At 58.0% G+C, this 24,983-nt stretch overlaps 1 protein-coding gene across 1 annotated transcript in view; it reads left to right on the plus strand.

Annotated features, from left to right (window-relative positions):
- Nucleotides 1-24,983, plus strand: part of Zc3h3 (zinc finger CCCH-type containing 3) — an 83,758-nt gene that overhangs the window by 38,468 nt on the left and 20,307 nt on the right. The window contains exons 5-8 of the mRNA XM_027948372.3: nt 18,840-18,991; nt 24,107-24,149; nt 24,224-24,382; nt 24,481-24,550. Coding sequence (XP_027804173.2) covers nt 18,840-18,991; nt 24,107-24,149; nt 24,224-24,382; nt 24,481-24,550 — 424 coding nt within the window. The remainder of the gene's footprint in view (nt 1-18,839; nt 18,992-24,106; nt 24,150-24,223; nt 24,383-24,480; nt 24,551-24,983) is intronic.

Raw genomic sequence — 24,983 nt, forward strand, 5'->3', positions numbered from 1 at the left:
CTGTCCATTTTGGGTGCCTGGTACTCCTCGAGACCTAGGAGCCACCACAACCTCCCTGACCCCCTTTCCTCACCTCAGTATCAGCATTAAAGACACAAGTCAAGACACCCCACAGCCATTGTCCTAGGCCAGGAGGTCTGGATATAAGCAATCTGAAGTACTTCTTCAAGGCCAAGAGGAAAGGATGCAGTGTTTGGTACTGCAGATTCTGGGAGAGCCAGGCCTCCAAATGGTCAGCATAGAGGGGCTCTTGTGGGGGCTGAGGTTTTTAACTAGGTCACCCTTGTATTTCACTTGCCTGGAGACATCAGAGAAGCCCAGTGGAGGAACATTCTGCACCATATCTGGCTTCCACTCTAGGCACGTGAGCATGGCAAGACCAGGCAAGGCCTTGGCATCCCCTTCTGCCTAAAGGTTGATGCTCAGCCACAGAGACATGCCCTCAAGTACCAATTTGAGGGGCACAGAGGTTCCAGTCAGAGCCTTTGCAACTTGGGTCAGAACCTGGCAGTAAGCAGGGCCTGGCTTCTTGGGAGACGATGCCTCGCTGCCCAGGGCCTCGGTCAGAGGCACTGTTTCCCCTGGCCAGGGTCCAGGGCTCCTGCTTTGTTCCTTTGCTCATCCAGTAGTTCTTTCACTCACTGGTGCTGTTTGAGGCCTGCTCCTGACTCAGGGCCCTGCCTGACTGGACGCTGTAACACGGCAGATCACCATCCCTGGGCTGAGAGGTACAGCAGGGCCTGGAGACTGCTCTCAGGGCCTCTTGGTAGCTGTGGCCCCTGTCAGTGAGTGAGCAGCCATGTGCATAGTTGGGGCTCCCTGGCACAGGAAGTGGCCATGCCCCATGCTGGGAGACGCCAAGGAGCCCACACAGGAGGCCAGGCAAGTGCCTACACAGAGGCTTCACGGGACCTCGAGCAGAGGGAGCTGGCCTTGGAGGGCAAGTGTGAGGTTCTAGAGTGACTGAGTGGCCCTGGACATGGTAGGCCAGCTTCCCTGTTCCAGCTCCCCTTGTGGGATGGTCAGCTGGCAGGCATAACATCTGAGTCCAGGCTTGATCTGGCCACTGAGTGCCCAGAGCCCTGCTGACTACAGCACAGTGTCTGCCCTGCCCACCCTAGGCCTATTAAGACCTCAGCCTGTAGACAACTGCTTCTGACAGGTCTGAGAGGCCGTGGCGCTGTGTCTGGGCAGGTGGATGATGCTGGCCCAGGGCTGCCACATGCCTGAAGCTGACCTGCTCTTTGGCTTCCGGCCCAAGGGAACTGCAGGCTGCCTCTCTCCTCACTTTGTGTTAGTAGGAGAGAGGAGTGTCGCCCTGTGGTTCCTGGGTTCATTCTCCTTCCCTCTCCTAACTAGTCTTGCATTTAATATCTTTAGATTACTTTGTATTTTGATCTACTTCTACACTTGCATAAAAGTTGCAAAAATATCTCATATAATTTCCACATGTACTTTACCTGAATTTACCAGTTGTTGCCATTTGTCCCAATCTCTTTGTTGAACCGTTTGGAGCCTGTGTGCCCCTTGTGCTCGCATGTGAGGGCATGTCTCTGGCTGACATCAGCCTCCAAGCAGGAGGGGCCTCTGAGGCCGTGTGTAGTCTTGCTACATGCACACGTTCAGAGTAGAGACCAGGTGTGCGGAATGTCCCTCCACTGGACTCATCTGATGCCTGCAGAATGAGGTATTTGACAGGGAAACTATGGCCAGTGGTGTGTGTCCCTGGGCTGCCCTGCATGGACACTAGGGCCAGAGCTGCTGGCTGGCTTCTGAAGTGCAGAGTGCTCTGAGCAGCGTGGGGAAAACAGAGCACTCCTGCATCCTGTTCCCCGCTGAGCTTCACTCCGGTTTTTTACATCTTTTTGTGGCTTTCTCGCCCCCACCTTCCTTCTGTGCTGCTTGGTGGCACTGACAAAGCAGTGACCCCTTGCTTTGTCCTACATGCGTCTTATTTATAACAGCTCAGGGCCCACGTTGCTACAATCTGTTGTCACTATTTATTTTGGTCTGTGCTTGGCCTGGGAAGCATTTCCTGGCTACCCTGGGACCTTGGACGTGGCTGTTTTTCCCTGGGTGCTACCTCACTCTCTGCCTGACAGGGTGCTTCAGAGTCACCCTGGACTTCCTTTCCATGGCCCTGGATGTGCAGCATCGTGGCTCCCTGCCATGCTGTGACGTCCAGCTGGTTCTCTATGGTGCACAGGACAGCCCCAATGGCCAAGTACCAGTAGTGCTGAGGCCCAGGCTTGGGCGAGCATGTCCTGCTGTGCGTCATTGCTCCTGGCCCTTGGGTCTCGCCCTCACACACGCACAGGTGCCTGCTTGTAGTGTCAGTCACACTCTAACCCTACTGCCTGGGGTGGGTGACCCTCCTCCACCAGCCTCAATTCGTGGCCATGTGCTTATTCACTCAAGCCTGAACTGCAGGTTTCAGAACTGCAGTTACCACCGAGAAAAGAAGCATACCAACCAGAGTTCCCATTGGTTCTTGGTTCTTTCTTCAGGTAAAATTTGCATACTGTTAGACGTGGAAGTCCAGGTGTCCAAGTTTGTGAGTGGACAGGTGTCTGTGCGTGAAGTGTGCCTCTGTGGAGGTGCACTCCTGTCTCCCTGCCAGTGTGCCTCTAGCCCTGGCAGTGCCCCGTTCAGATTCTGCACAGTGGGCTGGCTCGCCTGTTCTGGAGTGACACGTGTGTGACCGTCCCCGCCTTGCTAGCCCAGTGGGGGACCTGACTCTGTGGTTGCTGGTTACTGTCAAGATGTGTCCCTTACCTTGTGCTACATGGTGCGTGGATCCTCTTTGGGTGGGCTCTAGAACTGGTATTGGTTCGGGAAGCATGAGTGAGGGCTGCTGGTGCCTGTTCCCCTTCAGTGTGGCATCCAGATGAGCACTTCCCTGCCAGCCCAGCTCTTGATAGGAGCTGCTGGGGCCTGGGCAAAGTGCCTGTCAAGATTGTATGAAGTGGGCCAGCCTTGTCCCAAAGCAGTGGACCCTTTCCGTTCCCGTCAGGCTTGCGGTCTTGGTCGCCTTGACTTGCACACTGTGGCCTGTGGCACTGTCTCTGGTTCCCCTGGTGACTGATGATGCTCATGGGCTACCTCGAAGCTCTGTCTTCCTCTGTGAGAGGTGTCCATGTTGAGTGTGTGTTTTGAGTGGTGTTTTGTCCTCCATCCCTAAGCCATAGGAGCGCGTGCCTCCCCTTGCTGGGTCAGCCTAACTGGGGCTTAGTTTTAGGCGCAAGAGTCCCATGGTGGGCACAGGGATGGGGGCTTGTGGCCTCGGGGGCTCATGTTTCTCTGACTGCCATTCCCTGCTTGTCTACTGGGGCTCCACTCAAGGCCTGCACCCTCCCTCAGCCTCTGTTCAGTGTCAAGTGAGGATGCAGAGCACCCAGATGAGCAGTTCCCTGCCAGCCCAGCTCTTGATAGGTGCTGCTGCCCACCAGTGTCGCTGAACTCCAGGCCCTGGTTGTGCTGACTCTGCTAGGACCCACTTGGGGGCTACAGGCTCCTTCCCATTTTGTGTGGGGCAGGATCCCGTGCTTACATCTCAGGGACATTGTTGACCCTCTGTTCCCTGCCTACTCACATGTGTCCCTCTTAAACCTGGCCAGACACTGGGCTGACTGAGCACATCTGTCCCTACTGCCAGGGTTGCTCAAATTCATGTTCTAGCTGACATTCTGGAATTTGAGAATCAGGTTAAGAAACCAAAGCACGATGTTTGCTGCAGGAGGCAGGAGTCTGCAGAGGCGGCCCCCGGCCCCTGTGAAGGAGGTGTCTGGTGGGCCCCAGGTGTGGTCAGCCTGTGAGCAAGGGTCTCAAGCCCACACTGGCCCAGTGGAGGGCACATGGGGATGACTCCCAGAGCCCCTTCCCTTGCCCCATGTTTCCCGGGCTTCCCCACATGGTGCTGAAGCAGGTCTCCTTCGGCAGGTTTTTTAGAATTTTATTTTATGAGAACAGGCGGTTACGGCTCCCCAAGTGCTGTAAAAGTTAATGTGATGGCCTCCCTGCGCCTGTGCTCATTTTTATAATTTTTTATTTTATGAAACAGGACAGGGAGCTTAGTGACTTATTACTATTCATTTCGTTTCAATGCAGTAAATATTGATTCAGTTGGGGGTTTTCAATTTAAACCACTCGGCGATTATATAAAATATTACTGGCCTCTGAAATTATGCTTACCGATCCCTTCGGCTGCTCATTAAGGAAGGAGTGCAATTTTTAGACCCCTTTGCCTTCATCATTCTAATAAATGGGCCGAGATACGTTTTTGCACGGAAGGTACCACAGACGCTGCTGGCAGGGGCTTGACAGCACCGTGCAGCTCTTAATTTGGAAGTCGTTCTGAAGCGCGCCGTGGTTATTTATTTATTTCTGTCTGTTGGAGGCAGACCGGCTGGCCTTGTAGCTCAGGCCCTCAGTGGAACTGGGGCTATAGGGCTGAGCTGGCAGCCTTCCTAGCTGGATGCCTGCTGCCCCTGCTGGCTATGGGCAGCCCAGGACCCCATGTCCTCCTTTGGCCTTTGGGGGAGGGATGGAGAGGAGAGCCAGCCTTCCCAGGGCATGAGCTGGCCCCGAGCAGCACCCCAAGGCTGGGACATCCCTGAAGGTCAGCTGAATCCTTGAGACCTCATCCAGAGAAAGGGAGGGGACTTTTTCTAAGAGATCTTAGAACCCAACCCTGCTGACAGGTGGGCCAGAGTCAGGCCTGAGACAGGAGCCCCTGGATGCCGGGCCTTGCTGGTGCCCAAGACAGCTCTTCCTGCTCCTTTGCCGTCTGATAGTGCGTGCACACCACACAGTGCCCACACAGGTGTGGGCAGCAAGTTGCAGTGCTCCCAGGCCACCCTGGCATCAGAGCAGGAAGCCAGTTGGCACTTCTGGGTCCACTTCTGTTCTTAGCCACTCTGTCTCCACCTGGATGGGCAGATTCTGGTGGGGAGCTCTTGGTTGGCCCTGCGGCCAGGGTAAGTGTGCTCTGGACTGAGAGTGCCCCGGTAGGCTGCAGGGACCCCTGCTCCCAGGCAGAGGCAGGGCCTGAGCCATATCCCAGCTGCCTCCCAAGATAGCACAGGTGCCTGGAATGGGGCAGGGCAGGGCTGAGGCCCGTGGACTCTTCTGCCACCCCATGGCAGCCCCCTGCAACTTGGCAGTCAGTTTGTACCTCTACTTCCTCAGTGGGCTGTGAGACAAGCCTGTGGCTGGAGGGGGTGTGACACCAGCTGAGGGGAAGGGGGAGGGTTGGTCCAGGGGTGAGGAGGAGCTCAACAGTTGGGGTCATGACCTTGGGCCCTGGAATTGGCTTATGGGAGGGAGGGCAGGACAGGTACAGCCCCCTTCTGCTCCCATCTCAGGTGGAGACCCGCTCTCCAACCCAGTGGGCCTCCTGTGGTCTCAGTGGCCCTCTAGTGCAGCAATAGGTTGGTGGAGTGGGTGGTGAGGAGGGCACCGGAGGTGCTGGGAGCAACAGTCCCACAAAGACTCATGCCCGTACCTCTTCCCTGCCCTGAACTCTGCCCTGAGGCCTTCTGCAAGGCCTCTGTCTTCTGCTGGCCCCTTTCCTATCTGTCTTCCAGGCCCTCTCTTGGCTCAGTTTCTGTGCTGTGTGTTTGGCGTCTGCCTGTCTGTCTTTTCTGCTCATTTCTCTGGCCCTGCTCCTGCTCCACCATGTCACTTTCCTCTGTGGCAGTCTTCTGTGGCCTCATTTTCTCTTTTCTCTCTGCATCCAGCTATACTCGGGTGCTGTGGCCCCAGCAGGGGACGCGGGCCGCTCCCAGTGTTCCTGGGGAGTGTGCTTTGGGTGGGGGAGGTGGGGCTCCCCAGCAGAGGCGCACTCCTGCCGCAGCGCTCCTGAGTGCAGGCCTGAGGGACAGCCTAGGCTCCACGCTCCGCTCCTCCCAGGCCCACCCACCCTGTCCTCTCTGGCTGGAACCTTGCAGTCCCATGTATTCCCTGATTCCCACCCCGACTGTCCACCCAATCCCTGCTGAGCTAGGTTGGTAGCGAGGGACTGGGGCATCCATCAAGGGTGAGGAGATTCTCATTGTACCTACTGGGGCTGCCCTCGAAGGGGCTGACTATGGCACCCACTCCTGAGCCCTGCGTACAGCACATGGACTCTGATCCATGGGATTGGAGAGTGACGTCTTGGCCCTTCTCATTGGCTTGTGGGCAGCTGTGGTCCTGCTGCAGGCCTCTAGGCTGGCCTCCAGGAGGAGCATCGCAAAGTCAGGCAGGTGTGACTTCTGGGTCTGGCTGTGGATGGGCATCCCTGTCCCTGTTGTGGGTAAGCCCTGAGTGGCAAGACTAAGGACGGCCCTGTGAGACACTGCCACAGCAAAGCCACAGGCAACATGTGGCCTTCCTGTGGTCTGCAGTAACCCACAGGGATGGGCCCTGGGAAACGCAGTGCCAGAGCTGGCAGGTGTGCGCTTTCATCTGGCCCAAGGTGGTTGGCAAGGAGTGCCCAGAAGTGCCCGTTAGGTCTCTCCTGTGGGATTTGTGGGGAGCGGCCCACAGCCTGAGGGGAGTCCACCGACTGCCTCCCCAACCCCAGTGATCCAGTAGGAGGGTCCTTTGAGACCTGGAGTAGAGGAGAGTGGAGGCACCAACCTGACAGCAGGAGACAAATTGCCCTCATCACAGTGCCACCTGGCTGCTCTACTCCATTAAATACCATTTTAAGTGGCACTTTTACCCTGGTTTTAGAGGTGGTAGTAAAGTATTGTTCAAATAATCAATATCATACCTAACTCCTCACATATATCAACCCTTCAGCTGATCACCTCATCGCTTCACCTCTCAGGCCTGGGACCAGGGTCTGACTGGCAGGCAGGTATGGCCATGCCCAGGGCCTGGGGGAGCACGGCACCTCAGGGGACAGGCTCATGTGCTGCCTGCCATACTGCAGGGCTCAGGTGGGCTACCAGGGTCCTGCTGTGCACTGTTGAGTAGGAGGGTGCCAGGGTCATGACATAGTGGGATGGAGGAGGGAACGAGGTTCCCGCGGGGCACTGGGCCCCTGGGAGATGGGGCGAGGTCCTTTCCTTGGGCTGTCCTTCCCCATCTCTCTACCTTGCCTCTCCTCTCCCCCCTCATATTGCTGTGTCCTCGGAGATGGTACTTCAGTGACACCTGTCTCCACTCCCCTCCCACAGTTTAGGGGCCCTTGGTGAGGGGTCTCTCCTTGTGCCCATGAGGGAGGTGGGCTTCCTGCCCCTGGCTCCTGAGGCTTCTTCCTTCCATGCCACCCTCCCCCAGCCCCGACGCTGTTGGAGTCTCTTATCTGTGTCATGTGCCACCTGGGGCAGTTTTAAGGAGTCAGGTTAGGGGTGTTTCCTGAGGTGCAGGCGGACTGGGGTCCAGCCAGGCCTGTTGTTTTGCTGCTTTCCCCAAGTCAGCAGGGTGCCTGTGGCTGCCCGTCCACTCCCCAGAGCCGGCAGCCCCCAGTGTAATTTGCGGTGGGATGTCTGTTAAGATTGCGTCCACTTCCCAAGTCAGCACTTAATTGGCAAGGCGCTTGATTTAACAGCGTGGGAGCCTCCACCGGAAAAATGGCTTGAATAAATCACTGCCCGACGCCAGAAAATAGATATAATCTCAGCATTAACTACATTAATAGTAGCAGGAGCCGAATTAAGAAAGCCATAAAGCACAGGCGGGGAGCATAAATTATGGCCCGCTCCTCCCCTCGGGTCTGAGAGGGTGGGCCTGGGCGGGGCAGGGGCTCCAAGGCACAGGCCCATCTGTGGTCAGCCTGGGATAGAAGGGAGATGCAGGCCTGTGGCCTCGGCCCTCCTCACTGTTCCCCCACTCCACAGTGCTGGGCCTGGGGGGACGGGGGTGGGGGTTCCTGGGAGGTTGCCTGGTGGCACAGCCCTTCCATCCTGGCTCCTGCTTGCTCAGGGGCTGGCGTAGTAGCCACTGCCCCGCAGTACCAGCAGGTGCCAGGATGGCCCTTGTGTGCATGCCTGTGGAGCAGAGTGCAGAACAGGGCTGGGGTCTCACTGAGAAGCCCCCATAAATTACGTGCCTCCTGTCTGGATGCAGAGGTGGCACAGCTGGGCCACCTGCTGCCGTTCACCTGGGGCCTGGTCTTGAGATCTGAACCTCTGTTCTTCCTTATTCTTATGGGGTCTAGGTGGCCTCTCCACTGACTGGGCCACTGCATGGGCCTGGTGGCCTGGGCATTCACTGGTTTAGGGACGGCCAGGCCAGGCATGTCTTTCAGACACATCAGTGCTTGGACAGCGAGCAGAGGAGAGTGTGTCCCGGGCTTTATTTTAGTTTGGCTCATAGCCTTTCTCAGGTTCGTTGTTGTCTCTGGCTGGCCTCCTCCCTGTGGATCTGTAGTGCCCTTTTGGTGCTGAGGATGTCCCTGGGTCCTGTTCCTCAGTGGTCCTTTTGTCTTTCGGTGTGTGAGGATTCACGCTGGAAGCTCTTTGCTTTTTCCCTGCACTAAGTCGGCTTGCTCAGAGACTGATGTGTTTGGTGCTCAGAGCAGCTTCCTCCTGCCAGCTGGGTGCTGCAGCAGCCCCAGTGCCTCTGGCCTCTGGGGCCCCAGAGTGTACAGTCGTGGAAGCATAGGGTGGGAGCAAAATGGCTGTTCCCGTTGCCCAACACTGCTGTGCACTGGATTGTGCTTCACCAGAGCCCCTAAGTGCTGAAGCCCAGATCCTGGTTTGACTGTCTCTGAGATGAGGTCTTCAGGAGGCATAAAGGTAAGGATCAGTCAGGTGTGTGTGGTTGTCATCGGGCTGAGTGGCTGCTTGTGAGGAGAGGAAGAGATGATGCCCACAAGGAGGGGCAGTCCCGTGAGAGCAGTGGGAGGGAAGGCGCTGCCTGCAGCCAGGAGAGCCTCAACAGAAAGCCAGTGGGCAGCCCGGGCCCACCCCCCAGCCTGGGTCTCTAGGCGCTGGGTGTGCAGTGTGGCACCGACCTTCCCTGCCAGCTGGGTTGTGCCCCGCTGTGCAGATGGGCCATTGTGTGTCTGTGTTGCTGTTGACGGGTGCAGGGTGCCTTCAGCTGGGCATGTCTCTGGGTGGCGAGGAGCTGTGTTCCTGTGGAGCTGCTGCCTCCGGGAGGGATGCTGAGCCCGCTGGTCTCCCTTGGTGATGTCTCAGCCTTGGTCACTCCAGCGCAACTGTTGAGGGGTCCAGGGCCCTGGCCAGCTCCTCTAGGTCGTCTTCCCTGGTGGAGTCCTGCTGGTGATGTGTGGTGGCATTGCACAGAGGTCTTACTTGGTGTCTCCTGATGAGTAAGAGATGCTGAGCATGTTTTTGTACGCTCAGTGCTCCACGGCTGTGCTCTTTGGGGGAGCGCCAGCGCCTCTCGGATCCTTTGTTTCTCTTCACATTCGCCTTATTGATCTGTTGGAGTTCGTTGTGTATCATGGACACAGTCCTCTCTCACAGGAACTCTACTGCCAAGCCACACCCCGTTGCTAAGACTTGCTTTTTAATGATGTCTGGTTTATTGATCATTTCTTTTACAAATAGTGCTTTTGTATTCTGCATATGAAATATTTGCCTAGACAAGGTTATTGGAACATGCACATTTAAACCTCCTGTGATCCTTTTGGAGTGTTTTTTTTTTGGGGGGGGGGGTTGGTTTTTTTTTTTTTTTTTGGTGCCCAAGATTGAACTCAGGGGCACTTAACCACTGAGCCACATCCCCAACCATTTTTTATATTTTTATTTAGAGATAGGGTCTCACTGAGTTGCTTAGGGCCTCACTAAGTTGCTGAGGCTGGCTTTGAATTTGAGGATCTTGCCTCAGCCTCCCAAGCCTCTGGGATTATAGGCGCCCAGCTTGAGTTAATTTTTGCTTGTGACCAGAAGTAGGTGTGGTTCAAGGTTCTTTTGTTTCCTCACGGAGATACTCTGTTGAAATGAGCCTGACCTGTCCAAGTGCAGGGGTATCAGCTCTCACCCAGGTACAGGATGTTAGGGCTGTCTCTGGCCTTCCCATCCTTACCGTAGACTCATTGATCTATGTTCTTCGTGATTCCTGGATGTTTATTCTTCCAGGTGAAGTTCAGGAATGTTGGGTCCTGACCTCAGCCTTCCCCAGCAACCATCCTCCAAACCAGCAGCATGTGCTCTATATTCTTGCCATCTCACCCACTTGGGCAAGGTCCTAGGAGGCCGAGCATCACTGCATGTGTGCCTCGTGTTCTCAGTACCTCAGGAGCAGCCTTGTGCTGGGCTTCTCTCTGTGAGCCTCTCACCCCCGCTGTGGAGATCTCCCTGCGTGTTCCACCCGGGTCTTGCTGATGCCAGGAGGCTGTGGGTTTCCACGTGTCTTTACTTTTCGATCAGCCACCTATTCACCTTCTGAATCTAATGCACTCTGTTGTGCCTCATAGGCCTTCCCTGCATGTGTGGTGGCAAGGCTTCCTGGCTGCATTAGGGCCTACTGAGGTCATCACCTCGTCCGGACAGCCAGCTGGATTTGCTGTCTGATCCTAGGAGATCTGTTTCACAGGTCAGGAGAGTGTCGCTGTGAACCCGCTTGGACACCAGGCCCAGCCCTGCCCCTCATGAGCTGCACACGTCAAGTGGGTTCTGGGTCAGCAGCCAGGAAACCTGGGTGGCACTAAGTACGGACGATTGAGGGCACTGTCCAGGGCCCATGCCAGCCATGCCTGCAGAGGTCGAGTGCACCGGCCACAGGGCCCCAGCTTTCTGCCCACGGAGCTGAACTCTGCTTTCTGGAGTAGGGCCATTAAGGTCCAGCAGTACCTGTTTTTTGCAGTTGACATACAGAGCACCAATAGCTTCAGCTGAAATGGATTTTTAAAAGTGTCATTTTATGGAGAATTTTACTTTCCATCTTGTTGTTTATTAGGCTCTTAAAGGGAAAGCTTGTAATGCATCCATTGATCGAAATACCAATTGAATAGATGTGAGCACATAAAATACGTAGAACAGTCCCGCTCCCTCATGATGGAGCAGCAGCGTTTGTAATGGAGGCAGTGCAATTAGTATCGCCCACCACCACGCCAGCTGGGATGGGGGGCCCTGAATCGTTGTTATTCACCACGGGGGAGCGACGGTGGGGGTGGGGGTGGGGGTGGGTCCCTCCCTCGCACCCGAAGGAGGCCCGAGGTGCTGCAGTAGAGCCCTGCCAAGGAGCCCAGCAGGCTGCCCGCTGCCCTGGCTCAGTCTGTGTCCTCACACACACCTGCCTGCAGCCCTTTCCACCGGCCAACCTGCCAGAGCCCAGGCCGTGGCCTCCTTTCCCTGCTTAGCACTGGGCCTGGGTCGCCCGTTGCCTGCCACTGTGAGCCTGGCATCACATCATCCCATTGTAGGGATGATGCCTGGAGGCTTGCAGGCCCTTTTCCTCAATGTGGCCCCAGGACTCCAGCGCCGTCTCAACTCCCACATAGGCCTGTGGCCCTGTTGCCCACCTGCTAGAGGCTTGTCTTGGGTAGCTGAGCTGCTGGACAGCCTCCACACAAATGCCATGGGTGGACCTGAGGCCGCCCAGTGCAGCCTGAGCAGTCCTCAGTCAGGTCCTATAGCCTTGGAGCAAGAGCTGCCGTGTCCTCATGGTTTGGCCATGGGCTTTGGGGCATGGTGGGCTGGGCACAAGAGGCGGCAGTTAAGTGGCAGATGGAGTAAGGTTTTTTGAGGTCAGGAGGCCATAGCCATCATGAATTCATGCCTGTGTGTCCTCTGAGTCATCAGGTTTCAGCTCGGTAATGCAGAGGCAGGCCTGGTCCATGGGCACATAGTCAATGGGTCCCCAGAGCACCGAGCCTGCTTAGTCACCCTAACCTCATGCCTCTGCCCTGCCAGGCCCTCCCCTGAAGGACTGTCCTCATCCAGGGACCTAGGGTATTGGACTGCCCCAGGTCGCGTGGCCTTGACCTGCTGAGGTGAGTCCTCTAGTTGGGGCGTGTGAGGCCGTGCTGTGCAGCTAGAGGGAGGCGGCGAGCTGGTCCACCCCACTACTCACACGCACACCTGCACGTGCACACACACGCCACACCTACTCAGCGTGCACACACACAATATCATGCACACACTCGCCTATGCTCGCCCTCCCTGGCTGAGCAGTATGGTGGGCCGTCGTCGTTTCCGGTGGAAAGCCCCGCTAAGCAGTTTAGTGCCTGTCACGGCGGCTTCGCCTGACCTACTTGGGGATTCGCCGTGCGAGCTGCCTCTTCTGCTGACTGCGCACTCCCGCTAGCTCAGCTTCGAGCTTCAAAAACCGTGCTCCATTTCCTGAAAAATGCTTCCCTGGTCGTTTTCTCTGCTCCCCCGCTGGCCTGCCCATCTCTTGCATTGTCAACAGTGGCCAGAGTGCCCTGGCTTAGGGGACAACTGGCTCTGCAGCCCATGCACTACCCCTCCCCAACCAACCACATTGGGGTCAGCACCCTACTTGGAGGGCTTTAGTTCCTGGCCCTGTGCACCCTCTAACCCCTGTCCTTCTCTCCATCCCACCGCCCCCTGTGTGCTCAGCCTGTGCTGCCAGGCTGTGTCCCTCACTGGCTCATCACTGCTGGCTTCTGCCGAGCAAGCCGGCCTCATTCCTGTCTCCCTTTGCCCTGCCTGTGACAGATCCCTCCCCTGCTGTCCACCTCTCCCCAGAGGTTATGGGAGCCCTAGGGGTGGTATCCACAGCCGTCCCCAGGCCCTGCCCCACAACCAGCATTTGTCCCCTTGGCACAGATTATAGAGCTGTCTGCAAGCCTCGTAGCACAGGCAGGCACCCAGCAGACATGGCCAGGCCTCAGGGAATCCTGGCAACAGGCTGTGGCTGCTGGGCAGCCCCCCAGGCTTGAGGGTCCCATGCTCATCGTGGATCAGGGAAGGCTTCCCACAGGCCGTGGCTTCTGAGCTTGGGCTCAGACCTGCTCAGAACACCAGGCAGGCACACCATGTGTGCAACCGGCCAGTGCCAGGAGGGGGCACAGTACTTTGTAGGATGTGGAACTTTGCAGGGGGCTGGCATTCTGGACTGGTGGGAGGGGATAGAAGCAGTCGCCAGGGAAGACCCAAGGTCCAAGCCCACAGGGCCTTGTGACAATGAGGGGACCCACTGCAGGGTTTGAGGGGACTCGATCAAACATGTAGTTTCATACCAATGGTCAGAGCAAGTTCTGAGCTGGGGACCCCCCCCCCACCAGGAGCTGTGCAGCAGAGTAGGGACCTCAGCCTGCCCAGGAGAGGCCAGGCTGGCTCTGCATTGTCGGCCGAGGCTGCTTGGCAGCCGTGCAGTTGGTGCGGAAGCCTGGACTGATCCTGGGGGCTTTGCATGGTCGGCCCTCAGGCAGAGCCAGGCTGAGATTCTGGGGTTGGGGGTGAGTTTGTGAGGGAGGGGAGTGATCCAGGGTGAGAGGAGGGCAGGGGAGGGGGACCAGCAAGGCATTTCTATCTTCTTAACAGGTAAGACTGGAGGGTGGTGGATAACAGCAGGATCCAGAGTAGGGCTGGGAGAAGCCAAGTCCTGGGTGGGGGCTCCTCACTGAGGGGGCTGACAGGATGCCTGTCTCCGTTTTCTTCCCAGCGTCCAGTTTTCCTTTGCCCACGGCACTATATGTAGCCTTGTGCGCAGGAAGGAAATCCAGCCCCTGTCCCTGTGGTGCCACAGGTCTCTCCCATCCGCTCCCCTCCCTGGCCTGGCCCCAGTGCTGAATGACCCTGGTTCCTACATCTGGGCCTTGGGCCAGATGAGGGGTTGGTTCTTGAGAGGCCCACTTTCTAGGGCCCAGCCCTATTCTTGGAGGATCTGTGCCCACCTGATCTCCAGTGTTTGTTTGAAGTGCTATTGAATCTGGTCAGCATGGGACACAGCATCCAAGTTTGAAAGTTGCCTGGCTGTGGCCTGTGCCTCCCGAGTCCACCTTATTGCCCTGCCTGCAGTCTCCTAGAGGCCCTCTTGGCCCCTTTACCACCTGTACCTGAATCAGCCACTGACCCCCCACCCTGTCCTAGTAGGCTGGTCTCTAGGAGAGGGTTCTTTCTCTCGTCAGTCCCGAGGCTGGATCGCATGCACAGAGAAGGCACGGGGCCGAGAGGCTGTTGCGTAGACTCTTGAGATGCAGAGGGGCCAGACTCCCTGGAGGGCTGACTTTTGCAGGGGGGCAGGTGGAAGCCTTCAGGAGGAGCCGCTGTTCATCAAGTGAGTGTCCACCAAGCCTCAGGCTGCTGCTGCTACTGTGCGGGAGCCACCCCTGGGGTGCACGTGTGCATGCACGGGCGTATACTGCTGGAGCGTGTGGAGGCTGTTTGCTCGTCTGGTGGGCACTCCCATGCCCTGCCCAAGAGGCCGCCAGTCTTGTCTCAGGCCAGCATGCTTGCATGTCAGTGTCCAAGAGGTGCGAGTCTCAGGTAAGTCCCTGCCTCAGCCACACAGGGAGCCCTGGCATCTTGTGTTGGAGGCTATGCTGACCCTCCCCAGTGGCGCCCTCAGGGAGGGCAGAGCATGGTGTCCGGTGTTGGCCCTTAAACCCAAGTGTGGGTTGGAGCGTGTGAGAGCCCAGCAAGTGGGCACTCTGGGGCCTGCGCTCAGGGACCCAGCAGATACATCGGGGATGCACTGAGATGACTTCTGGGCTAAGTAGAACTTAATGGCCTCAAGGACAGCCTCCCTCTGTCCTGCCCAGACCCCTCAGAAGTAAGAGCCAGGCTCAGCTGCCCCTCTGTCCTGAACAGCCTCTTTCCTGGAAGTTGCCAGTGCTTCTGAGGAGTGGACGCAATCTTTCTGCAGACCTAGTTTTGTGGCGTGTGTGCCTGTGTGTCTTTCTCCCCCCACCACCACTTTTCATCTGAAATGTTATCTCCCCCCACCCTGTCCGTCCTTTGTGCCCCCCCAGGGGGAGAGGGGAGGCCCAGCCTCACCCCGGTGTAGTCAAGGTTATGGTGATAAATCCTGGGGCATTGTCACTTCTATTCGGAGTAAATTGGCTGGCCGCTTTCGGGCTGAAGGAAAGATAATTTGCTGTAGTATTTCAAATGGATTAGAAATGGATTTGAAGGGAAAGTTCATGCCTCCCATTACAAAGGCGAGGAAGAAGACTATCTTAAGGCACTGTTCCCTCCCTGGCCTTCATTATCCACGCTTAATACCTTTCCTATTTTCCAGCGTTAATGAAATTTCCTGGCGGCATGGGCCTGCCGGACGGATGGGAGAAGCCTTTAGATCTGCGGCTCCGTTGCAGAAAAGGAATTACAGAGCGGTGCCGTGAGGGCAGGCGCTCGCAGGGTCCTTGGCCCCGCTATTATCTCATTAATTCTATCCCCTCTTCTCTGTACAGTTCGTTTCTAAAGGCTGTCCTCTCCATTAGGGTGACAATTTACTGGAGTGCTGTGACACCCATGGCAGTGAAAAGCTACAAGGCCCCGCCCCGCACCCTGCCTTGCAGACTCAAAAGCCAGTAGGGCTGATGGAGAGGTGTGGGAAGGGGCAGAGGGCGAGCCCATGCAGCCCTTCCTGACCTCAGGCCTCCCCAGGGGCTGCCCACATCAGCTTCCTAAGTGCGAGTGCTCCGTGCAAGGCTCCTGGGCTTCTGGGAGAGCCGAGCAGTGGGCAGCCCTGTCCCCATCCCCTGGAGGCCTCAGCTCCACTGCTGCTCCCATACGTGGGTCCACAGGCATGTTGATCCTCGGCTGGGGATTGCCACCCCTCTGGTCTGCCCACATGGGTCCACAGATGTCCTGTAGCTACATTCAAAATCCAGGGAGTGGATTTAAGGAGGGAACAGAGGGGGACGGATGGGTTCCTCATGATTGTCTTTAAGAATAAGCATATGGAATGACCAAGAACTTGGCTCTGGACAGAGGGTGGAAAGCTGTCCTCTACAAAGTTGATCCTCCACCTACCGCCACCTGGCCCAGGCCCCTCGCTGGCTCCTGGCTTCCTCAAGGTGGGCCCTCTGTAGGCCTCATGGGCAGAGACTCATGTTACTGGGGAAACCCCTCCCTGTCCTGCTGGTGGGGCAGGGACCCTGTGGCTTCGTCACATTGCTCTTAGTGCCGGGCTCTGCCTATGCAGCTGCCCTTAGGGAGGGGCAGGTGGAGAACAGGTTCAGTACCTGCCCCAGGACACCTCTGGAGAGAGGCCTGGCGGGGTCCTCAGTTGGGACACATTTCTACAGATGAATTCTCACAGGGCTGGGCCTTGGATAGCGGTTGGGCACAGGTCTGGCTGCCTCCTGTCCCTCATGTTTTCTGGTGGCCAGGGACAAACAGCCATGCTTGGGAGAAGGGGGTGATTGGAAGGGTTGTTGTGAGGGCAGGACCTGCCTGGATCCCAGGTCAGGGCCCAAGAGGCAGAGATGTGACTGGCCTGGTGGGGAGGGGGGAAAATGGTATACCTAGGGACTCTGGGCAGTGAGACAGTTAGGGATTCTGGGTAGTGGGGGCCAGGGCAGTCCTAGGGGCCTGCCAGACCCCTGAGCTCAGTTTTGGACTCAGGATTTGGGATCAAGATGGACATCACTCATGTGGCACCCACCTTTGAGCCTCCAGAACCAGCAGGGCTCTGGTATGGGAGAAGACCTCTCGTGTCATGGCCGCCACTCCTCGTGACTCAGTCCCTAGTGCAAGGCCAGGGTATAGGGCCGGTGCCATGGGGTTCCGAGTCTGATGGGAACCTGGAGCTTAGGGTCTGGCCCACTTTACCCTGCCCTGGAAGGGCACAGGGGTCCAGCAGGTGCTTCTCTCCTGCCCAGACAGAACCCTGGGGGAACCACAGGAACGTGTGATGGGTGCCCTGTGGCTGGACTCCTTCCCTCTAAGACCAGTGTTCGTAAACTTGAATTTTAATTAAGGGAAACTGGGTCAAGTGCCTTCCGCGGCCTGCCTGCCTGTTTGTACTTACACTGCAGCTTTGGTCCCCAGAGTGCGCGCTCACTTCGCTCACATTATCTCTCTAATGGGGCCACAGAGGCCACCAGCTAGTGAGAGTTACCCCAGCTTGCAGATTGGGAGACCAAGGTCCACAGAGACAGTGGTGCTGAGCTCAGGGGACAGCAGTAGTCTGAGAACAGGGCTGCTGCACCCCTCAGCACCCACATTTCTGAGTGGCTTCCCATGGGTGGCAGGGTGAGCTGTGTGCGAGTGCTGTGACCAGGCCATCTACAACTCACCTGTCCAGCCAAGCAAGTGAGACCCACCTGCTGTTCCTCAGCAGCCCCAGTCTGAGATCACTCCTCCTTGGCCTGGATGACTGGGGAAGGGTCTCCTACAACTGCAGAACCGGGCACTCCCCACGGGGAGCATTTTTCATAGCTTGCTTCCCTCAGGAACTGGGCTGTGGGCTGCAGGACAGTGAGGGCCGGTGGGAAGGGCATAGCCCTGCACATTCCTGGGTTGACTGACCTTCCCTCCTACTTGAGCTGTCCCCTTGACTGCTCCCTGAGCTGATGTGAAGGCTGCCTTGGACTCTGTTGATAGATAGCTGTGCCCGGATAGAAAGTTTGAGGCCAGCCTTAGCAACTTAGCGAGGCCCTCAGCAACTTAGACTATGTCTCAAAAAAGCGGGGGCTGGGGATGTAGCTCAGTGGTTAAAAAAAAAAAAAAATACAACTGTGCCCATGGCCCAGACTTGCCACAGGGTGCCACATAACCAGTCGATGGTCATGTTGTGTCCCAAGCAGAGCCTGAACACATATAGAATCTAGGCTTCATTTGTGGAAACACCTCACTTTTGAAATGCTTCCTGAGTCAACTGGTCTCTGTGCCAGGCCCCTGGGCTCACCTGGCTGCTGGGCACTGAGTCCTCTCCTCGGGGAGAGCCTGCTCCTGTCACAGCTGGGCAGAGGCTGCTGGGCTGGTGGGCAGCTGCAGAAGCCTTCTCTCAGAGTGGCGTCATCACAGCCTGTCCCCATCTTGGTCTGCGCTCTGGTTTCCCTTGGGGAATGCGGGGCGTCTGGCAGGATGGGGCTAGGAAGGGAGTAGGGCGGCCACTGGGACTGGAGGTCCTTCTAGCCCACATCTCTCCTCCTGGCCTGCGCTCCGCTCATCCTGTGGCTGCTCCGGGACTCTTGAGCCCGTGGCCTCCAGGGAACTCTTTCCCCAGATGGCTGACCTGATTGGGTCTGCCAGCTGCCCCACAGGCCCTGGTGCAGGGCTCTCTCAGGGAGAGGGACAAGGAAGGGAAGGACAAGTGGCACTCCTACCTCTGGGGCAGGTCTGAGAAAGGGGGCCACCAGCCTTGGCAGAGACTTCAGTGATGCCCTCTACAGGTGACAAGTGACCAGGCCATTCCCTGCATCCCATCAAGATGTAGGTACCGCCAGGCGAGGTGGCGCACTCCTGTAATCCCAGTGGCTTGGGAGACTGAGGCAAGAGTATTGCGAGTTCAAAGCCAGCCTCAGCAAAAACGAGGTGCTAAGCAACTCAGCGAGACCCAGTCTCTAAATAAAATACAACATAGGGCTGGGGACGAGGCTCAGTGGTCGAGTGCCCCTGGGTTCAATCCCTGGTACAAAAAAAAAAAAAAAAAAAAAAAGATGATGTCAGTACCCTGGCAACTGTCCTCCCTGAAGTTTGGGGGCCAGCCCAGGCTAACTGTGTCCAAGGGAAGGGCCTTCCCCATCGCCCCGAGGGGACCCCCAGGTTCCCAGCCAGGTTGGGCAACACCACCTTCTGTTACTTCTTGTCAGAATTCCCTGCTGCCACAAAAGCACCCCTGCAAAGGGGCAGGGGACAGAGGCCTGGTGGCTGGACTCCTGGCCCAGGACTGCCCTGACTGCAGGTTGTCCCAAGCAGCAAGTGCTCTAGGCTGGCCTGGCCTCCCTGACCTTGGCATTAACCACCAAAGCTCCAAGCCTTCCTGGGTCCCATCTGATGGGCATTTTGCTGTCTCTGCAGGTCCCTGGTGCTGAACCGCCTGCGTCCTACTGTGACCGGGGGCGGGAAAGCCCCACCTGGGTCCCCTCGGTGGGGCAAAGGCTACCGCTGCATTGGAGGAGTGATGTACAAGGTGTCTGCCAACAAGCTGTCTAAGACCTCCAGCCGGCCAGGTGATGGGGGCAGCAGGGCCATCTTGGGCACTGGGGAGCATGTGATGGGGTACTGCAGGCCAGCTTGTCTGTGAAGGCCTCGACCGGCTCCAGCCGCCTCCCTCAGGCCTGGAGCTCACGGTGCTCCCCAGGGGAGCACAGCCCAGCTGGACGAGCTCTCCTCTTGTATATGTGCCAGCCTGGGTAGGCCAATGGGACAGCATGGCAGGGAGGGCGCCGGGAGGCCTGCAGCCCTGCCATCCCCTGGGAAGGCCAGCGCCTGCCTCTTCGCTTGGCCGAGCAGCCTCTGGTTTTCCGTGAGCTTTGCTCATGGACAGGAGATAAGCCAGGTGTAGGGAGCACGCCTGGGCGGGCGAGCACCTGGGGCCTCATGCCTCTTTGCCAACTGTCACAGGTCCAAACCTCCCTGCCCAGGAGACGGGCACGAGAAAGGAAGTGCTCTGGACATGATCATTGCATAAATTAGCTAGAGGAATGTTTTGGTTTCAGTTGTACCTCCTCGTCCATCAAAAAAAGGATTATAGGCCAGCCTTGGGACCCAACAGCCCCACCTACCCACCAGAGGGGCTGGGGGAAGAAGAGGCTCATCCCAGGAGGTAGTGGGGTGCCCGAGGCATCATCTGCAGCGGGCAAGGCAGATATAAGGGAGCCTTCCTCCCAGAAGCTGGCCCCCCTGGCTGCTCCCACCCGACTGTGTTCCCAGGTCCTGTCTCCAGGGCCCAGGGGCTTCCAAGCTGCCGGTTTTCTAGCCAGGATGTACTGGGGAGGTGGTTCCTGACAGTGGCACTTGGGCTGGGAAGAGCCAGGTAAATTCTCCAGAGGGCTTGGCTCTGCTCTGCCCCTGGGCCAGTTCTCTTCTGTCCGCACCTATGGTCTCCCCTCTGCCTCACTCTTCCAGTGTTCAGTGACCAGGTCTTCTGACCACCAAGGGGATGCTGCCTTGGGTTGGGGTACAGGTCCTCTCATCACCCTGAGTGCCCACTCTGGTCACTTCTGACCCCAGAGCCATGCCTGCTGAAGGAGTGACCACTGCCTACTGGCAGCAGCATTTCTGGCCCTGCTGCAGTCTCTGTGCCCGGACCCTGCTGTGTAGCCATTGCCGGACCAGAACATTCACACCAGGGCTCAGTGGTTCCTCTGGACTCTCCTCAGGGTCCTGACCTCAGGCCCCAGCACCATCCTGTGGCTGGGTCCTGCTGCCCACATGTGCTGCACTGGGTATGACTGTGGGGTGGGGCTGTACCCACTGTCCTGACTCCTCACATCCCCTCATGGCCACAGAAGATGGCTGGGAGAGATCTGAAGGCCAGCAGGGGAGTGGTGTCCTTTACTGAAGCCAGGCTGCTGCCCTGAAGCTGCTGGAGCTTGGGAGGGGGGGCTGGGCTGTCACTGCTCACTGGGAAGCTGCCTCCTGCTCCCAGGACCCCCGGGCCAAGCGCTGAGCTCGCAGAATCCACCTTCCCACTTACACACATGGTAGAGCCCTGGTGGCCACAGAGCTCCTGACATCACCAGGCCGTGGACAGTCTGTCCCGGGCACCCTTGCCCACTGGCCTCCGCTCTGGCTTGGCACTCTTCTGTCCTGGCAGCCACCCAGAGCCTGCCACTGTGGAGCCCAGCTGTATGAGGGAGCATCAGGAGAGAGCAGGGCGGGTCCCAGGGCCTCCTCCCTGCAGGCTGCAGGTGGTGGGGTTGGGGGTCATGGCCTTCCACCAAGCAGGGCTGTGATTGTTCATGTCCTGCAGACCAGCCTTGGCAGCCACTGGGGGCAGTCCTGGGCTTGGCCTTCCCTCCTGGGAAGGGGTGTGGGGCAAACGGGCAGAGGCGGCCTGACAAAGCCACACCCTTCCAAGGAGGTAGTAGACAGGGAAGTAGCGGGCGAACGGGGCAGCTCCAGCTGCTTGGACCCCTGCATGGCCCCCACTTCACTGTGAGGAGGAAGGTGGATGGTCCCCAGCTGTGGGCTGCTGCTGACTGGCCCACTTAGATGAATTATAATTAAAGAAATAAATTTCCTCCCCTGGTGTCAGCGAAACTTTGACTTCAACAAGAAAGTGTAGCCCTCCTTGGAGGGAGAGGGATTCCTTCTCCCCTCTCAGCTGCCCTTTTGGGTCCACAAGAATAGTCAGCATCTGCTCCTGGTTGCCCTGGGTTGCTTTAGCTAATCCCCTCCCTCCCAGGCCCACCTTCCACCCAAAGGGCACAACCCTTAGACTCCTTCCCACATACTTTGGCCTGGAACCTGTATCCTCAGCTGACTGGTTTATACTGGGGCCACCAAGAGCCTGGCCGTCTCTGCAGTGGGTACAAGTGCCAGGTCTGTCGGTAGAGCTGCTGGGCTCAGGCTCGGCTCACGCTGGAGGCAGGGCTGGCCCTGGGATTGTTCTGAGCTCCCAGACCTGTGGGTCAAGTGAGGCAGAAGCAGGTTGTGGTCCCCACCTGGTTGCTGACTACCTGTCGCGTGTTCTGGGCAAGTGGGCTTTCTGTGGCTCCTCATCTGTGCCCTTCTCACTCCTCCTAGGTGCCACGAGGTCATAGAAGGGCACATGAGGGAGGCCCTGCCAACTGCTGCCCCTAGAGTCAAAAGCTGCTGGGTCACTGAGGCCCTGCCCCTTGCTGCCTGTCCCTGGGGCGCCCTCTGCTGTTTTGGTCTTCTTCCCAGGCCTGCAGGTGCTCTCAGCTGAGCAGGCCCCGGCTTGGGTAGCTCCTCCTCTGACTTCCTGGGAATGGACAGGCCAGCCTGGCAGTGGGCCTGGGGATGGCATGTGAGCTCGTCCCTGTGCTCCCCAGGCTGTGCAGGGCTAGTGAGAGCCAGGGGTACTGAGGACCTGGTGCCCAGTGGTTCCCTTGGAGGGCCCATGGGCAGGAGGCAGGAAGCAGATGGGGGCACCAGGCATGGGTGGTGCTGGAGGGAGCCAGTGTCTATTTTGGGAAACACCAGGAAAGTGAAGTTCTCTAGAATGTGCAGCAGAGGCAGCACCTCGCGCTCCCGAGGTCGGGGCTCGCCTGAGTTTCCTGCACCTCCCGTTGCCTGTTTTAAGCTACTTCTGCTTTATGTGCATTTTTAACACTGTGCAGCATTTGGAAAGGTGCCTCCCGTTCTTGTCAAAACTCCCACTATGAGCCCCACACTGGCGTGCTTTTAAGAGCAGAAAGTGGAAAGAGGGAAAAACTGCTCCCCTCAGGTCCTGACAGGCAGCACGTGACACCACCGTGTCCCTGACTGGGAGCAGATGGCGCCAGTGTCACCAGCAGCCTGGGTAACAGCCCAGGAAACAAGAGCTCACTGACAGGCTATCAAATTGCACGTCATTCACTGTGAAGGCTGGCAGGTGCAAGGGTGCGTCTGTGCCACCTGGACAGGCATCCACTGCCACCCTATGGACAGGTGTCCCCAGCTGGGAACGTAGGCCACCCTGGGCATCCCCACCCCACCCCACCCCCACACCCCTTTGTCTTTGTTGATCCCCACCCCCGTCCCCTCATCCCTCCTTGTGCCCTCATCCCCCTCCCCCCAGGCATCATTTCCAGCCCCACTCACCCAGCTGTCCGGGCTTGGGCCACCCTGCAGCAGAACTCCTCCCTCCCACTGGGGATCTTGCCGCTTAACCCTGGAGATGCCCTTTCTGAACTTGGGGATGCTGAGGCTGAGGGTAGGAGACCCACTGGTCTGAGGGGCCACAGAGCTCCAGCAGTGCAGTGCCAAGTCTTCCCTCAGGGTCTCTGCAACTCAGAGCAGCAGGCAGCCTTCGCCTGGTGGGCACCGTCTGTGCTTGACTTGCTCCCGTTGTCTCTGGAGGGCCAGGGTGTGACAGCACCACCCAACATGGCCCAGGGAACTCCAAGGGCTGAGCCACTAACTCCTGGATGCCAAGGAAGGAGGGTCTGAGGTCCAGCCAGTGGGGTGTGAAGGAGTTGAGGTTTGGAGAGGCCATGGGTCATGCCAGAACCTGGAGAGAGGGGCCACACTGGAGATGGGCTCACAGATGCCCTGGGGGAGGGGAGCTCTGAAGCATCGTCCCCCAGACCTGCACTGGCAGTCTGCCGTGAGAGCAGCGACTAGCTGAGTGAGTCTAGGCACCCTGGAACATCCCTTTTAAAAACCCCAGATGGTTTTGTCATCACCTCAGGCCCTCAGAATTTCTGCATGATGTCACTTCTGCCTCTTAGCACCGTATTCATTTCAGCAGCTGCCCTGTAGGAAATGGGATCTGGTCTGGGAAGGGTCATGTGCGTATTTGAGGAACCCAGGGAAACAGTCTGAGTAGGCCCTGCCCTGCCTGGGCCTCCCCGCAATCCTGGGACTGGCCTGTGCCTTTAAAAGGCAGGCCCCTCCTTTTGCAGGCCCCCTTCCTCACTGACCGCTGTCCCCCACATTGGTCCCTTTAATTCTAAGGGGACCCCAATTCATGTCACTGCTATCCTCACACCATATTAATGATCTCAGAAAAGCTAAGCCGATCTGATCTTCAGTCTCATCTTCATGCTTGGGATTTTAGGGACTATCTGGAAAGGTACCTCCAAAATTGCAAGTGATAAGCCACACTTGCACCTGGGCCAGACCCCTGAGTGTGAGGCTCCCACCAAACCATCTGCATTTCCAAAGCCAGGCCACATGTGGTCCACATTCACTGCCTTGTCTAAGCAAACCCCTCCCGGTCCTACTCTGGGGCTCCGCCAGGAGGAGGTACCCCCACCAGTGTCAAAGCCTGGAAAGGGCCTCGGCCTGAGGACCTGCCCCATGAGACGCCTGGCTGCCAGGGTGGGCTTGTAGGTGGGCGGAAACCAGCTGGTGGGACAGCCCATCCAGCCTCAGATGTGGCTTGGGAAACCCAGCTGGCTGCAGGCCACTCACTTATCCCTGAGCAGTCCAGTCCCCTGAAGGGGGCTGCCTGGCATGCCAGCTCTGAGGGCACCAACAGGAGCCCTGCCTGGCCCCAACCATGACGCTGTGTCCCTAGAGGGCGGGGCTGTGGGCAGCCTTGTGCAGGAGGCAGCCGTGCTGGAGCCCAGGGCTGAGGGCCCTGGGGGGGCGTTGGCCAGGTGGAACTGTGGAAAGAGGATGGGCTGGGCTGGGCTGCGGCCTGATGGGACCCTCTCCTCTCCCTGCTACAGGCCGGATGGATCCTACCAGCAGCTGTAGCCGCTCCCATGCCAGGTGCGTCCCCCGGGGGCTGGGCAGGTGGGGCTCACTGCTCATCCTTGGGCTCATGAACCTCTCGCTGTCCACAGCCGAGCGATCCAGCGCAGCTTGGCCATCATCCGCCAGGCGAGGCAGAAGAGAGAGAAGAGGAAGGAGTACTGCATGTACTACAACCGTTTTGGCAGGTGCAACCATGGCGAGCGCTGCCCCTACATCCACGACCCTGAGAAGGTGGCCGTGTGCACCAGGTGCCCAGCTGGCTTCGCCCCGGGTGAGGGAGTCTGTGTGGGGTCTTGCCTCCATCCCTGGCAGCCTCCTCCAACTCCCCTGTCCTGTGCTACCACAGGTTTGTCCGGGGAACCTGCAAGAAGACAGATGGGACCTGTCCCTTTTCCCACCATGTGTCCAAAGAGAAGGTAAGTGCTATTGCTTGTCCCCTGAGCTTTGGCCAGCAGCCCTGCCCCTGTGGGCCTTTCATCCCCATGTGTGGGCGGTGCCATGGCTGCCTTTTAGCTGAAGTAGCTAACTGGGGACTTTGGGGGGGTCCCACGCACCACACATAGGGGTCGGTCTTCCCTGTCCCTCCAGCACCCAGCCTTGCCAGATGTGTAGGCCCCCCAGTGATGCCAGGCTTCTCTCCATCACCGCCTCATGCACAGGAGAAGGTGGCCCTGTGCGTGCCCCTGGAGTACAGGACCAAGACCTCACCTGCCTCCTCAGGCCTGGATTTGGCTAGTAGTGGGCATTTTGAGAGTTCTCCTGGAGGCTGCAGGTTCCCCTAGGCAGAGGTGGGGACAGGAGAGCCGCCACAGGGAACTGGGAAGGGACCACCTATAGGGCGGCCACGGC

Source organism: Marmota flaviventris, chromosome 15 (genome assembly GCF_047511675.1).
Source record: "Marmota flaviventris isolate mMarFla1 chromosome 15, mMarFla1.hap1, whole genome shotgun sequence".
Taxonomy (NCBI): domain Eukaryota; kingdom Metazoa; phylum Chordata; class Mammalia; order Rodentia; family Sciuridae; genus Marmota; species Marmota flaviventris.